General features: G+C 39.4%; 2 protein-coding genes across 4 annotated transcripts; one reads left to right on the top strand and one right to left on the bottom strand.

Annotated features, from left to right (window-relative positions):
• LOC121304237 (sialoadhesin-like) lies at nt 1–4,165 on the top strand. The gene is made up of 5 exons (XM_041235258.1): nt 1–132; nt 648–766; nt 1,641–2,030; nt 2,556–2,813; nt 3,090–4,165. Exons 2-5 carry the CDS (start codon nt 712–714, stop codon nt 3,437–3,439), a joined length of 1,053 nt encoding a protein of 350 aa, XP_041091192.1. The 5' UTR covers nt 1–132; nt 648–711; the 3' UTR covers nt 3,440–4,165.
• Nucleotides 4,166–4,825: 660 nt separating this feature from the next.
• Nucleotides 4,826–14,689, bottom strand: LOC121304225. Of its 3 annotated transcripts, none has more exons than XM_041235235.1 (7): nt 14,623–14,689; nt 11,508–11,855; nt 10,599–10,868; nt 7,025–7,285; nt 6,464–6,571; nt 6,304–6,347; nt 4,826–5,668 (listed from the first exon to the last, which is right to left on the bottom strand). In XM_041235235.1, the coding sequence occupies exons 2-7, from the start codon at nt 11,719–11,721 to the stop codon at nt 5,417–5,419; spliced, it is 1,149 nt and encodes a 382-aa protein (XP_041091169.1). In that variant the 5' UTR covers nt 11,722–11,855; nt 14,623–14,689; the 3' UTR covers nt 4,826–5,416. The 3 variants fall into 3 exon arrangements, with proteins under 3 accessions (XP_041091169.1, XP_041091167.1, XP_041091168.1); XM_041235233.1 differs by lacking the exon at nt 14,623–14,689 and adding an exon at nt 13,209–13,553; XM_041235234.1 differs by lacking the exon at nt 14,623–14,689 and adding an exon at nt 13,209–13,552 and having other exon boundaries at nt 6,304–6,344.
• Between the last annotated feature and the right edge of the window lie 100 nt (nt 14,690–14,789).

Below are 14,789 nucleotides of genomic sequence, written 5' to 3' on the forward strand. Positions count from 1 at the left end.
TTCAGCACTGTAGCCCCAGTTATTGCTCCACTGCTTTGAAACAGTTCTGATTAGCCTTTCTGTAGAGATCTGTCAGTAATGAATGATATTATATCCTGAAATTGTGGATTTTAATTAAGATCGAAGTAACAGGTGAGTTATATATTATTTGAACAACAAATAATGCGACACATTAATGAATGGAGAGGCCAATGTGACGCACGTCTCGACTAGGTGAACGGGACGCGTTCACAATGTGTATTGATTTTTTGAAGTTATTGTTGTTCTTTGCAACATGGCACAGATTGCCTCTCTCACATCTCCACTGATAATGTCATTTGCTTGCAAACCAACAAGAATTAATTTAGGATTGCAGATTGTTTTAAACAAGAACGAGACTTCTTCCAAATGCATTGGTCTTGATTTTTAAACTGCAGCACCTAAAGGCAATGCAGACTAAAGGGCAGTCGGGTTGAGTTCACTTGTCTTATGATGAGTGTGGTGTTGTGCAATAAGATATACACTCAGTTAAACACAAACATGTGTTCGGAGCAAACTTATAATCTGAGTTTTAATAATATTTAACAGTAAATGTTCATTATCTAATGTTCTGTTAATACATTCGTTATGTAAAAGATGATATGACATTTTTATTTCCTTATTTGCAGCTCTTGTGAGTTTGCTTATGTTTGAAGACTAAAAAACAAAAACCGAAAAACAGAACTAGCAGCTATGTTGGTCAAAGGAATGTTCTTCATTTCAATGACAGCTCTTCTTGTTGTGCCAGGTAAGAATGTATTATTATTATTATTATTATTATTATTTATTATTATTATTATTATTGTTGTTGTTGTTGTTGTTGTTTACCCTCTGTAGTTTTAAAGGTTCCGAAACATATCGCGTTACCTGTCCCCACATGTTGCTGTTTAAATAACATACCTGTAATCATGCTTTTATTGTCATCCTGACAACTTTTTACATGTATAACTTTAAACTCGGTTTTGAAGCTCTTTTTAAAATGTCCGTTCCAGTGCACTGACAGTGTGAGGGTTATTGCTCACATTGTCAAACAGGTCACACAGCAATAACGATCCATGATGTGGCACAGAACAGAAAAGCCAGAGCACTTGTTGTTGTGTTTCTTTTATTTTATTTAATCGCTCTTCCTGCAGTGGTTTAGAGGACCGATCTCAAACCTCAGTGCACTGGAGCTGCCCCTTTGAAAAGAGCTTGAAACAGATTTTAAAGTTAAAGGTGTAAAATGTTCTCAGGATGTTGAGAGTAAAAAGACAAATTACGTCCACGTTAATTAAACAGTTGCAGCAACACGTGGGGATGTATAACCTGATATGTCTTTTCCTAATCACACTGCTTACGCTTTAACCTTCCTATCGTTCAATATCAGTAAACACCCTTAAACAGCACACTCGGTCTGGGTTCACTCAGCTTGTAGCCATCTCTGTATTAATTAGCTTTCCTCTTTCTTACCCATAAACTCGCTGCTTAATCTCTACATATCTGTCAGTTTAGCTCCACCTAGTGGCTTTGCCTTGCACGCTAACGCAATACTACACCATCTTTCTCCATGGATCAGAAATGTGTGTGCAGTACTTGATAGCTGTGACATTTAAAACCCTATCTGATTGCTTGATCTTTTCCAGCTGTTCAGGAGTTGGAGTTTAAAGTCCATTACTCCTGTGATCAGATCTGTGCATTGAGAGGAAGCTCTGTGGTCATGCCGTGCTCATATTATTATCCCGAGCACAGTGGGAACACAGAAGTAACTATCCAAACTGTCAAGTGGTTTTGGTTGCCTGACACTGGTCCCATATCTACTGATTCATCCATATATGTGTACCATAGTACTGAGAGCCTTGTGAGTCCTCCATTCAAACACCGGACAGAGTATCTGGGGAACAAAGTCAGGAACTGCAGGTTAAAGATGCGGGATCTGCAAAGCAGTGACACTGGAAGATATTATTTTAGATTTGAAACACATCCCCCTCAAACTAAATTTACTGGCACTCCTGGAGTGGACCTTTCTGTAACTGGTGAGTTCTAGCAGCACACAGGTACTGATGGCACCACTTGTTTTACTTGTATTTTAATCATCATTGAACAGCTTTGTAACACACACACACACACACACAAACACACACACACACATAGACACACACACACACATAGACACACACAAACAAACAAACACACACACACACATAGACACACACACACACACACACACAAACACACACACACACACACACACACACACACACACACACACACACACACATCACACAACACACACACACAACACAAACCAGACACACACACACACACACACACACACACACACACACACACACACACACACACACACACACACACACACACACACACACACACACACACACACACACACACACACACAAACAAACACACACACACACACACAAACAAACACACACACACACAAACAAACACACACACACACACACACACACACACACACACACACATACAGATTTTCTGGTGTTTGTTTATTAACTAACATGCCTTTTTATTTCATGAAGAGCCAAAGGTTATCCTGGACCCTCCAGTTCTATATAATACTGTGAAAGAAGGATCTTTTGTTTCTCTGACCTGTGGCTTTGACCGCTGCCCCCTGAGTGAGAGTAGCTTTGTCTGGTACAGGGAGGAACAACCAATCCGGAACACAACATCAAACAAACTTCAGTTCAATGTTTCTTCTAAACATTCTGGAAACTATTACTGTGCTACACATGAGAACAGCAATATCAAATCTAAAGCATTCAAGTTGAATGTGAAATGTGAGTATAGTGAACAAGGACTGATCTATTTTAATGAACAGTATTATCTACTTTCAATACAAAGACACTTTTTCAGGAATCACAGATTGAAACTGGTTCCAAGAAACTGGGAGACCAAGTGTGAGGCAGCTTTGCTGTATCAAACCCCTAGTCTCCCCTGGTGTGCCATGCAGTGGCATAAAACCTAGTCTCCTGAAACCAAGTTCCAAGCCACAAATTGCATTCATGTTCCCTCAGCTTTTCATAAAGATCTGCTCATTCTCTGCTGACTTCCAGACCTTCCAAGGAACACCTCGGTCTCAGTCAGTCCTCCTGGTGAAATAGTGCCTGGGAGTCCAGTGACTCTGACCTGCAGCAGCAATGCAAACCCACCAGTCAGCAGCTACACCTGGTTTAAGACGAGTAGAAACCATGTGGTGAAGTCAGGTCCTGAACAGAGTCTCATCTTTGAAAACATAAGCCTCCATGATAGTGGAGAGTACTACTGTGAATCCATCAATGAGATTGGAAGAAGTGTATCTCTGGTAGTGCCATTAATTGTAAACTGTAAGTACTGCCTGTCTGGCTGGAATGGGCAGCCTAGTCATGTTATTGATGATGAATCATATATCACATGGATCCTTTAGGACCGACTTGAGAAAAGTTTTGAGATCAATTAGCAACTCCTAGGAACTGGACAAGCAGAGATCTTGTGTTTCTATATTCTTCATTAACACTGGTACTGATTGCTTGTGAGTTTTTTTCTAACCAAGTCACATTAAGGGATACATTCATGATCAATCCCTTTCACTGCAGATGGTCCAAGGTACTCATCAGCCTCTATCTACCCTGGTGACTGTAATGCATCAGTTACTGTAATCTAATGCAGTCTAGCTAGATAGATGCTTTATATACAGGAGCGCACTCACTTGGGAAGTGACTCAACAAATGCATCTGATTTTTTGGCTCCCTCTTCTGGAACAAAAAATGTAAATGTGACCAAGATACCATATTTCACAAGAACAAAACCAGCCAGGTTAGAATAAAGGGTTCAGCTCAAAGAACTGATGATTTACGAGATCCTTGTGATCAGCATGAGCTACAGAACCTTTTGACAAGTGTTGTGAATCCCTGCAGAGCAGCTGGACAGGACAAATGCTCTTTGTTTTGTAATGGTGACTACCAGGACAGCAAACACATATTGTGTGTTGGAAATGTGTGTAACGGTGCATTTATCACTGGTCCCTTACTTTTTAATGCATGCATTTAAGACTGGAGAATGTACAGATACTAAAGTATTTTTTCTGTCTCATTTTCTTTTATTTCAGCTACAATGAAAACTATAGTAATTATAATAATGGGACTAATAGCAGCTGCCACTATTGTCATCCTAGTTCAGTATCAATTACAGTTTTTCATGTCAATTCAAGTACAGTTTTATATAGTATATATATAATCCCCCCCTATATATATTAGATATATATATATATATATATATATATATATATATATATATATATATATATATAATATATATAATCTTATGTCATCACATCTTACATAGACTTGTGGAGTTCTAAACAGTAAATAACTCGAAATATATCTATATATATATAGTATATATCTATAATATATATATATATATAATATATTGCAGATCATATGTACACTGTCACTGACCTTACCTTCTGGATTTCGACTTGAGTGGTAGATGAAGATTTGTAATTTTGTTTATATATAGACGTAAATGATAAATGAAAACATGTATAGAGAGAGGAGAGAGAGAGAAGAGAGTAGTCTCTCTCATATATATATATATATATATATATATATATATATATATATATATATATATATATATACACACACACACAGTAACATTGCAAATATGTATTCATTTTCTTATTTTACTTTCCAGGTAAAACATTGACCAGGAAAGCTTACATGACCTGTGCTCTCTAGCTATTTAGTGTCAGAAGGAAATCTGCGTTCAGCTGTATTATCACTTCTGTATTAAACAGATGGATTGCGTGTGCCGGTTTGGTCTCCTTCATGTATCTGCTTCTCATCTCTTCACACTCGTTTATGTCACTTTGAAAGAGTCAGAGAAAACGATTAGACAGGCCTGCATATCTTTACATAGTTTTTAATACCAGTTTCGTCACTTTGGGTTTCAATCAGATTGTCTGCATTGACTTGCTAATGAAGAGTCTAGAAGTTTCCATTTATAGATAATAGTGAACTTTAGAAGAGATTGAGAAGAATGGCTAAGATACCATGCTTTTATAATGATACAGATTATGAAAGAGTTGCATTTATAAAGTTATAACTTTATAAAGAAATGTAAAAATTAGTTTTTCTGAATAAAATACCAAACTAAAGCAAGTGGGTTACATCACAAGATACAATCCATATCGGACATCACTAAAAGCAACACACAGAAGAATGCGCTCTAGATGAAAGTGCATTCAATAGCATGTCAGTAAAACTAAAAGAAACGAGTGGCAATTCAGGGCTGCTGATGACGTCAGGGTGGAAATATTTGTTTGGCTTGGCTTCTTTTAGTCTCTGAAGTGTGAAGGGCTGCATCGCTTTGTTGTTCGAAACGGGGTCCCGTGTGCGCCTCAGCGCTTTACAGCAGCGTACTCAGTGGAACGGTCGCGGTCAGCCACAGCTCTGGTGGGGGCTCTGCTCTGCAGCTCCAGCGCTGCGTACACGATGCTTTCACTGACCTGATCATTTCCGCCCCGCATCCTGACAGGCGAGTAAACAATCTCCCCATCACCTCGCTCCTGCTTTGAGTTACTTTGCGGTTTCCTATCTTTTTGTTTTTTGTACTGGATGGTAGTGTAATGTAGGTCATCTCCACACTGTGACTGGAAATAAATAAATGCATGCATGCATAGATAGGTAAATTAATACATTCTTCTTATATAAAATGATATATAATAGGCCAACAAATTAAAACTTTATCAGGAATGGAGCTGATATAAATCACAGAAATTCAGAAATGTATCGCAGGCTTTTAACGATTATTAACATGAAATAGCAGTTTATAGAAATACTAAAAGAAACCGAATACATTCAACGACTTTGAATGCATGAAGTTTATTTTATTATTTCTGAATTGAGCGGTTTGCGTGCACAATGGTTATAGATAGTTTAATACAGTCACGTGTAATGGATGTATTATATGGCGTGTTAAAAAACAAGTATAACAACGTATTTGGAATGCCTTAGCTTAAAATAACTTTAGAAACAATACAGTTCTTTCAAAACGAATAGTAACATATTCTTATAACACATATGGTTTATAGCACATTCAGAGATGCATTATCGATTGAGTGTAACATATCAATAAACTACTGAGATGGCATTATTGATTGTGTATGCATAAATATTAAAAAGTCTTCTTATTCTAGATATCTACTTGTAATTGTGGTTACAATAAACATATATTTTAGAAACATGTATAGATTTCTATTTTATACTGTAGTAGATCTCCCCTTACCTTCCCATCTCCATTGTCGTTTCTTCTATGGGTTTTCTGATCTGCTTTAAAAGACAGAGGTGTTTATTTATTACAAAGTTTAAAGTAAGATCAGTCTTGTTCTTATTGAACCACACGCGCCATTTAAAATAAAAAATAAACACCCCAAACAAGCAATTACCTGGCAGGTGTTGGGGTTTTCTGCACCAGCGTTTCAGACCGCATGCCACCAGAGGCACCACGAACACGAGTCCAATCAGGGAGCAGTAATACCATTTGCCATGGTTACCTGAGCGAATATAAAATAGTGCAGAATGGTTCTAAAATCAAATCTCTGGTAGATTGAAAACAGCATGAAAAACTTTGAGTTTTTACATCCTTGACTTAATTAAACACTCTAGAACAGTTTCATTAATCTCTGAACTCGCTGAAGTAATTTTGAGTATTTGTCAGTTAGCAGTATTGCATTGGTTAATTCTATTCTCATAACATTTCTGTCCCTCTTTCCCTGTAAATTATGGCTCAGCGTCTAAAATATTTCGGTAGCTGTCAAACCTTCCTTAACTGGGACCCCGTATAAACACTGCTAACGGAATGTAATCTGGTATTGCGCCAGATTATAAAGCGTCACTTTATGAATCGCAGTATATATTTCAAATAACAACAATACATTGCTAACTTTTTACAGATCTAATTGTACAGAATCAAAGATCGTAAATAATAAAAAGAAAATCTGTTTCACCGTCATCGATGATTGTCTCGTCGTTTAGCCTCGGCTTCAGCACACACGCAACCTCAAAGTCTTCGTCCCAGCGAGACTGTTCAACCTGCAGGCTGGTGCTTGTATTGTAAATGCCGTCCTGGATTAACAAGGGGGGTCCCTGTTGTGAAGAGGGGGGTCCCCCAGGAGGTGAATCCCAGGACAGGGTCACGCGTGGAGGGTAGGGACTCAGAGCGCTGCAGGTGAGAGTCACAGAATCACTCCTCTCCGCCTCGGAGCTCACTGTGAGGATATGAGTACGATGGAATAAACAGATATGAAATAACTGCACACGAGCGAAAAATAAATACATACCTAAATAATAAATATTTTTTCGTATATATTATTTAACTTGTAGGTGTGAAACGCATTGATTTGAAGACAGTGATTTGAAGAGTGGCGTATACAAAGTATCCTGTGTGTCTCTGTTTTAATATTTTGTGCTGCAGCAAGTATTACTTCTGAGCAATGAATGTAATCAAAACTAAGACGCTGAAACGCGTTTCAGAGTCAGTATCACAGGCGCACTCCTCTCACGTTTCAGAGTCAGTATCACAGGCGCACTCCTCTCGCGTTTCAGAGTCAGTATCACAGGCGCACTCCTCTCGCGTTTCAGAGTCAGTATCACAGGCGCACTCCTCTCGCGTTTCAGAGTCAGTATCACAGGCGCACTCCTCTCGCGTTTCAGAGTCAGTATCACAGGCGCACTCCTCTCGCGTTTCAGAGTCAGTATCACAGGCGCACTCCTCTCGCGTTTCAGAGTCAGTATCACAGGCGCACTCCTCTCGCGTTTCAGAGTCAGTATCACAGGCGCACTCCTCTCGCGTTTCAGAGTCAGTATCACAGGCGCACTCCTCTCGCGTTTCAGAGTCAGTATCACAGGCGCACTCCTCTCGCGTTTCAGAGTCAGTATCACAGGCGCACTCCTCTCGCGTTTCAGAGTCAGTATCACAGGCGCACTCCTCTCGCGTTTCAGAGTCAGTATCACAGGCGCACTCCTCTCGCGTTTCAGAGTCAGTATCACAGGCGCACTCCTCTCGCGTTTCAGAGTCAGTATCTATCACAGGCGCACTCCTCTCGCGTTTCAGAGTCAGTATCACAGGCGCACTCCTCTCGCGTTTCAGAGTCAGTATCACAGGCGCACTCCTCTCGCGTTTCAGAGTCAGTATCACAGGCGCACTCCTCTCGCGTTTCAGAGTCAGTATCACAGGCGCACTCCTCTCGCGTTTCAGAGTCAGTATCACAGGCGCACTCCTCTCGCGTTTCAGAGTCAGTATCACAGGCGCACTCCTCTCGCGTTTCAGAGTCAGTATCACAGGCGCACTCCTCTCGCGTTTCAGAGTCAGTATCACAGGCGCACTCCTCTCGCGTTTCAGAGTCAGTATCACAGGCGCACTCCTCTCGCGTTTCAGAGTCAGTATCACAGGCGCACTCCTCTCGCGTTTCAGAGTCAGTATCACAGGCGCACTCCTCTCGCGTTTCAGAGTCAGTATCACAGGCACACTCCTCTCGCGTTTCAGAGTCAGTATCACAGGCGCACTCCTCTCGCGTTTCAGAGTCAGTATAGTCATCCTCATTTTCAGAGTCAGTATCTCATTTTTTTCGCGTATTGTTCTTCTGTTTCAGGAGCTGCTCTTCAGCTCAGACATAAAACATGAATTGATTTAAACCACTCCGAATATTTGAAACAAAATGAAGTAATCACAAAACCTTGAGACTCGTTATCAGCATTACGAGCCTCTTGATTTAAGTATTGGGTCATGTTAGCCGCGCTGCAGCATGCTTTTCTGAGGTAAACTTTGGGAGATTACTGTTGATATTTCGGATAATACTTAACAACCTATTTCACGTTATCGGGGTATATTTTTTAAAGACTTTATTTCTGTTTTTTAATTATTTCCTGTTTTTGTGAACCGTCAATTAAATGACTTAGATATAAAGTCAATCAGTGGCGCACTTTTCCTTTCAGAAAATCAATGAGTTCCTTAAAGACTGGAGCGAATTCTTCGAAAATAAGCACCGTTATAGGTGTTCTGTGTGGGCCACTGGTTAAAGAAACGGGTTTATGAAGCCCTTATAGGGTGGTTGTGTCGGGCCACTGGTTAAGGACACGGGTTTAGAACCTGGAGCTGATGCATGGCTCACACACCCTAGTGTTTCAGTATTCTTGTAAAGTCATTTTTTTATTATTGTTCTTCTGTTTCATGGTGCTCCACTCAGACATAAAACATGAATTGATTTAAACCACTCCGAATATTTGAAACAAAATGAAGTAATCACAAAACCTTGAGACTCGTTATCAGCATTACGAGCCTCTTGATTTAAGTATTGGGTCATGTTAGCCGCGCTGCAGCATGCTTTTCTGAGGTAAACTTTGGGAGATTACTGTTGATATTTCGGATAATACTTAACAACCTATTTTACTTATCGGGGTATATTTTTTAAAGACTTTATTTCTGTTTTTTAATTATTTCCTGTTTTTGTGAACCGTCAATTAAATGACTTAGATATAAAGTCAATCAGTGTTTTTTCCTTTCAGAAAAAATGAGTTAATTAAAGACTGGAGCGAATGAAAATAAGCACCGTTCACACACCCTAGAGCGATGCATCTTGTATCTTGTAAAGCGCTTTTTGATGGTGGTCCACTATGAAAGGCGCTAGATATAAACGGGTTTAGAACCTGGAGCTGATGCATGGCTCACACACCCTGAAAGTGCTTTATGATGGTGATCCACTATGAAAGGCGCTAGATATAAACGGGTTTAGAACCTGCATGGCTCACACACCCTAGTCTCGTATCTTGTAAAGTGCTTTATGATGGTGATCCACTATGAAAGGCGCTAGATATAAACGGGTTTAGAACCTGGAACTGATGCATGGCTCACACACCCTAGTCTCGTATCTTGTAAAGCGCTTTGTGATGGTGATCCACTATGAAAGGCACTAGATATTGTAAAGTGCTTTGTGATGGTGATCCACTATGAAAGGCGCTAGATATAAACGGGTTTAGAACCTGGAGCTGATGCATGGCTCACACACCCTAGTCTTGTATTGTAAAGTGCTTTGTGATGGTGCTCCACTATGAAAGGCGCTATATAAAGTAAATCTTGGACCTCGACTACGTACCGAAGTGTGTGGGATCAGAGCAATAGAACATTTCACGAAATCTCACTACCACTAGGTGATACTTTTGGATCTATATTTGCCCAGATCTATACCTGGAGCTGATGCATTCACACACCCTAGTCTCGTATCTTGTAAAGTGCTTTATGATGGTGATCCACTATGAAAGGCGCTAGATATAAACGGGTTTAGAACCTGGAGCTGATGCATGGCTCACACACCCTAGTCTCGTATCTTGTAAAGTGCTTTATGATGGTGATCCACTATGAAAGGCGCTAGATATAAACGGGTTTAGAACCTGGAGCTGATGCATGGTTCACACACCCTAGTCTCGTATCTTGTAAAGTGCTTTATGATGGTGATCCACTATGAAAGGCGCTAGATATAAATATATGTATATGTAATCTGCTGTAGTCGACAAAATCGTTCCTACCTGCATAGCTGATTCTTGTGTGACTCACTAGACATGTGATTTCAGTGCCAGTGTTCCACACTCCGTTTTCAAACTGCAGGCTGGAGTTCTTGCTATAGGTCCCATCCGAATTCAGCATGAATGATCCTTGTTTCTCAATTACTGGTTCCCGGGATGGGGAGTAAACCCAGGACAGGTTCAGATCAGAAGGGTAAAAACCCATGGCGCTGCAAATCAGGGATCGTCCACGCTGCTTCACTGAGCGAGCGAGGAGTCGGATTTCTGGGGTAGCTGATAAGAATTTATACAACATCAATACAGCATATTGGTCAATAATAAATAATGAGGATGTAATTTTAATGTAGGAAATGCAGCTCCACTCGGAATATATCAGCATTTTAATTCTACGTGCCTTTTTTGCCATCTCAAAGTCTTATCTACCAATTATCTAATGTCTGTGTGTGTGTCTGTGTCTGTATGTCTCTGTGTGTGTGCTGTGTCTGTGTGTCTCTGTGTGTGTGCTGTGTTTGTTTAAAATGCATGGCAGGTATTTAAATGAACAGTATTTTGATGGGTTTGGGTTTGATGGCAAGGGTTAGTTGCAAAGGGAAAGACTGTACTAAGTTTTTGTTAACATGGTTATGTGACAGTGATCCCCAAATATCTGTTCAATAAACCATGTCTGGTTAATAAAGTCAAATAACATTTTTAGGTGTATTTATATGTCTGTAGATCATTTAATTCACTAGAAGTAATATTTACACTGCGATAGAATTGCAATGGGGCTATAGTGTTAAATAATAATGTTTGTTGTTGTCGATGTCAGTTATTGTACTCTTGAAAATACTGTACAAACAGACACTGACAAATAAACATGAAGAAAAAACACCACTGATAAAGCAGTTGTGTTTTAAACAGATAGATATTTACCTTTCACAAAAAGTAATATTTTGTTCACAATCTGGTCTTTCGCAGCTCTGTAAAAATGTACATGACAGCTATACTCTCCTTCATCGTACGCGCTGACATTACGGATGGTGAGGATTTCGTAGCTGTGATTTTCACTCTGGAAAATAGATATTCTGCTGTTTTCTTCGAGGGGCTCTTCTTTGAAAGATCTCTTCTCCTGGTGTGCTGATTTCATGTACCAGTGGTATACAAACACCGGCAATCCAGTCTGGTTCTTCAGAGCGCAAGTAATGTTCACAGTCTGTCCTGGAGCGACTGTAAGAGACTCCGGGTACTGAAGAAATTGTACCGCGATACACACTGGAGCATCTGTTAATAATAATAATAATAATAATAATAATAATAATAATAATAAAAATACAAGACGAATATATTGATTTTCAATATTTTCTGATAAACAAACCAATAATAAAAAAAAAACTAAATATTGTATTAATTCAAAGAAATATTTAGAATAACAAGAGCCTACAACTAGAAATATGAAATAATAATACTAATAATAAAATGAATCGATATCGATGTTATTTTGATGATTAATAACAAAACATGACCATGACATTGATTTCTGTGATTATATATGAATAAGGTTTATGCTGAACATTAATATAAGTGCGCTGTGCTGGTTTAAAATCTGCAGATAAGAAAAGGGTCAATTTGATGCACGTTTATAAATGAACACTAATGATGTGTGATCAACGGGTTTGGTCATAATAAACCATTACTAATAAAATGCAAAATGCGTATGCCGTAAATGCGTATTAATAGAATCTGAAACAAAAGTCTATTCATGATTTATAAATTATTAATCCTGGTTTAATGTTATTTAAGTAGCTACATTAATAAACAATACAGTTATGAATTAAGTTATTGTCTTTTTTTAAGGCAATCATTATATATATATATATATATATATATATATATATATATATATATATATATATATATATATTCTATATTCTAGGCTAGTCAGTTATCGATAAACCAGCTTCAGGATCAGAGTATAAATTGTAAACGCATACTGAAAGTGTCATTAAGCTTGTTATAAGATGTCACAAAGCTGTCCACTAATAATATATCTTTTAAATTGCATTGTAAAGGACAGAAATACCTAATTAATATTAATCAACAATTTTAAAACATTTTGCAAATCCTAAAGGTCATTTTATAAAGCAAATGCTGAATTATATAAAAAAAAAAAGTTTGTCTACTTTATCATAGAGTAGTGTGTAAATTTATTCGAACAACCTGTTGCTTCTGGAGTTTATCAGACTCTTTTCTTGACAAAGTAGCAATTGTACAAAAGCAAGTCTGTGGATGCAACTTCAAGAAAAATTGAAAAATTGAATCAAATTACACAGACGGTTTTGAGAAAGCACACAGGCACAATGCCAAGAAGATGCCAAGCTGTTACTGATGTCAAAAAGGCCCATACCAAATATTAACATTAAACAACTTTTCGGACATTGCTGTGTTTTTAGTTTTTAACTCACTTCGTGTAAGATGTGCTTGCAATAATGAGTAATTTCGTGTGAAAAGCTCAATAAATGACAAATCTTGAGGTGTTCAAATACATTTTACACTACTGTATAGATATATAATGCACGCAATAGAAACACAACATAAAGGCTATGTATCTGCATAACACACACACACGATACTCACTTAGCCAGATGAACATGAAAAATAAGGTTTCCGCTTTGTAGCGTTCCATTGCTGTGAACCAAGGGTTGCACTATTTTCGTTGTAAACTAAAATTAGAATCTCCTCTGAGTCGTATAAAAAAAGCCTTTAGCCACTGTTTAATGAATTAGGGTGGTCTTCCGGTAAGGCGCGGCTTACATTTAGATTCATATCAAATGTGAAAATAAAACGTGGTCTCATCAAACGATCTAGAACAGCGGTAGATCTAAATACCAGCGTCCGGTAACTAATCAAATACCACCTGTCTAGCGTTCACATGTTTGTACATACAAAACGAACCCTAAAAGACTTTGTAATTTCAATTTCAGATAAAAGGAACTGACCTTTGTATTTGTGTGTGTTTCGTTTCAGCAAACAGAAGTTACGATTAGGAACTTTTTTTCTTTTGTAGATTAGGTTTTAGCATCAGGCTTCGTGAAAAAGATGGATCTGAAGTTTAGAGAGTTTTTTTATGTGGTCTGTTAATTGCATTGGAGATGCTTCTCTTCCCCTGTAATTTTGTACAGCTACCTATTATCTCCTGAAAATGCTTGTGCAGCTAATTCTTCTGCAGTGCCACATTGCTGATATGGGCACAGGCTCTGAAAGGGACAGCAAACCTCCCTGGTTCTTCTAGCGTTGCCATTGTTTGACTGCAGCACTACATGAGTTGCTGGCTGGTGCCCCAGTCACCTTAGTTCCATTGGATAGTCGCCCCCCGCCCTTTGTCAGTGTGTGGATCTCCAGTGAATCTGCCCTCCGCCAGTGTGTGGATCTGCCAGTGAATCTGCCCTCTGCCAGTGTGTGGATCTGCCAGTGAATCTGCCCTCTGCCAGTGTGTGGATCTGCCAGTGAATCTGCCCTCTGTCAGTGTGTGGATCTGCCCTCTGTCAGTGTGTGGATCTGCCAGTGGATCTGCCCTCTGCCAGTGTTTGGATCTGTGAGCATGTGAGCATTCCAGGGCCTTTGACAGAACTCTGGCCTCTGCTTATGTTTCACAATCAGTCACATGACCTACTGTAAGAAACACGGGTCCTGGTACAATGTGTTAAACACAACCTGCCTGGATAGAAACACGGGTCCTGGTACAGTGTATTAAACACAACCTGCCTGGATAGAAACACAGAAACCGTTTGGACAAACCTACTTAAAATACATGTTTTGGATTGAGGAAGAGGAAATGTCATGTAGGCTGCTGGTGCAGTCACCAGCAACAGCATTGCCACTGTCACACCTAGTCTTTAATTCAGCACCCGATTATGTGAATATCTGAATAGGTCAATGCATCAAATATCCTGGCGCTTAGACACAGTACAGGATATACCATGCATGTTTTTATTGCAGAGCAGCTGCGCAGTCTCTACAATAGCAGGGTCCAGGTCCCCGGGTCGCTCACCTCCTGCGTGTTTTCTTGTAGTATCACAAAGACCAAGAATAAAGCAGCGTTTGTAAGTTCCAATCCGCCCTGCTGAACCCTTTCCCCTTCCTGCAGTGCCAGGAGCCCCGCTCCGCCCGCCCCGCTCTGCCCTACTCCTCTGCTAAACTTGACTTGGAGGGGATCCA

This window comes from Polyodon spathula, chromosome 37 (genome assembly GCF_017654505.1).
Source record: "Polyodon spathula isolate WHYD16114869_AA chromosome 37, ASM1765450v1, whole genome shotgun sequence".
Classification (NCBI taxonomy): Eukaryota; Metazoa; Chordata; class Actinopteri; order Acipenseriformes; family Polyodontidae; genus Polyodon; species Polyodon spathula.

What these genes read in the sequence shown, in the direction of transcription:
- LOC121304225 (XM_041235233.1), bottom strand. Translation starts at nt 13,257, where the DNA reads ATGGAACGCTACAAAGCGGAAACCTTATTTTTCATGTTCATCTGGCTA. An exon ending in AAAACCCCAACACCTGCCAG is followed by an intron (nt 6,348 to 6,463) that starts GTAATTGCTTGT and finishes TGTCTTTTAAAG; the next exon opens with CAGATCAGAAAACCCATAGA. An exon ending in ACGACAATGGAGATGGGAAG is followed by an intron (nt 5,669 to 6,303) that starts GTAAGGGGAGAT and finishes ATTTATTTCCAG; the next exon opens with TCACAGTGTGGAGATGACCT.
- LOC121304237 (XM_041235258.1), top strand. Translation starts at nt 712, where the DNA reads ATGTTGGTCAAAGGAATGTTCTTCATTTCAATGACAGCTCTTCTTGTT. An exon ending in AGCTCTTCTTGTTGTGCCAG is followed by an intron (nt 767 to 1,640) that starts GTAAGAATGTAT and finishes GATCTTTTCCAG; the next exon opens with CTGTTCAGGAGTTGGAGTTT. An exon ending in ATTCAAGTTGAATGTGAAAT is followed by an intron (nt 2,814 to 3,089) that starts GTGAGTATAGTG and finishes GCTGACTTCCAG; the next exon opens with ACCTTCCAAGGAACACCTCG.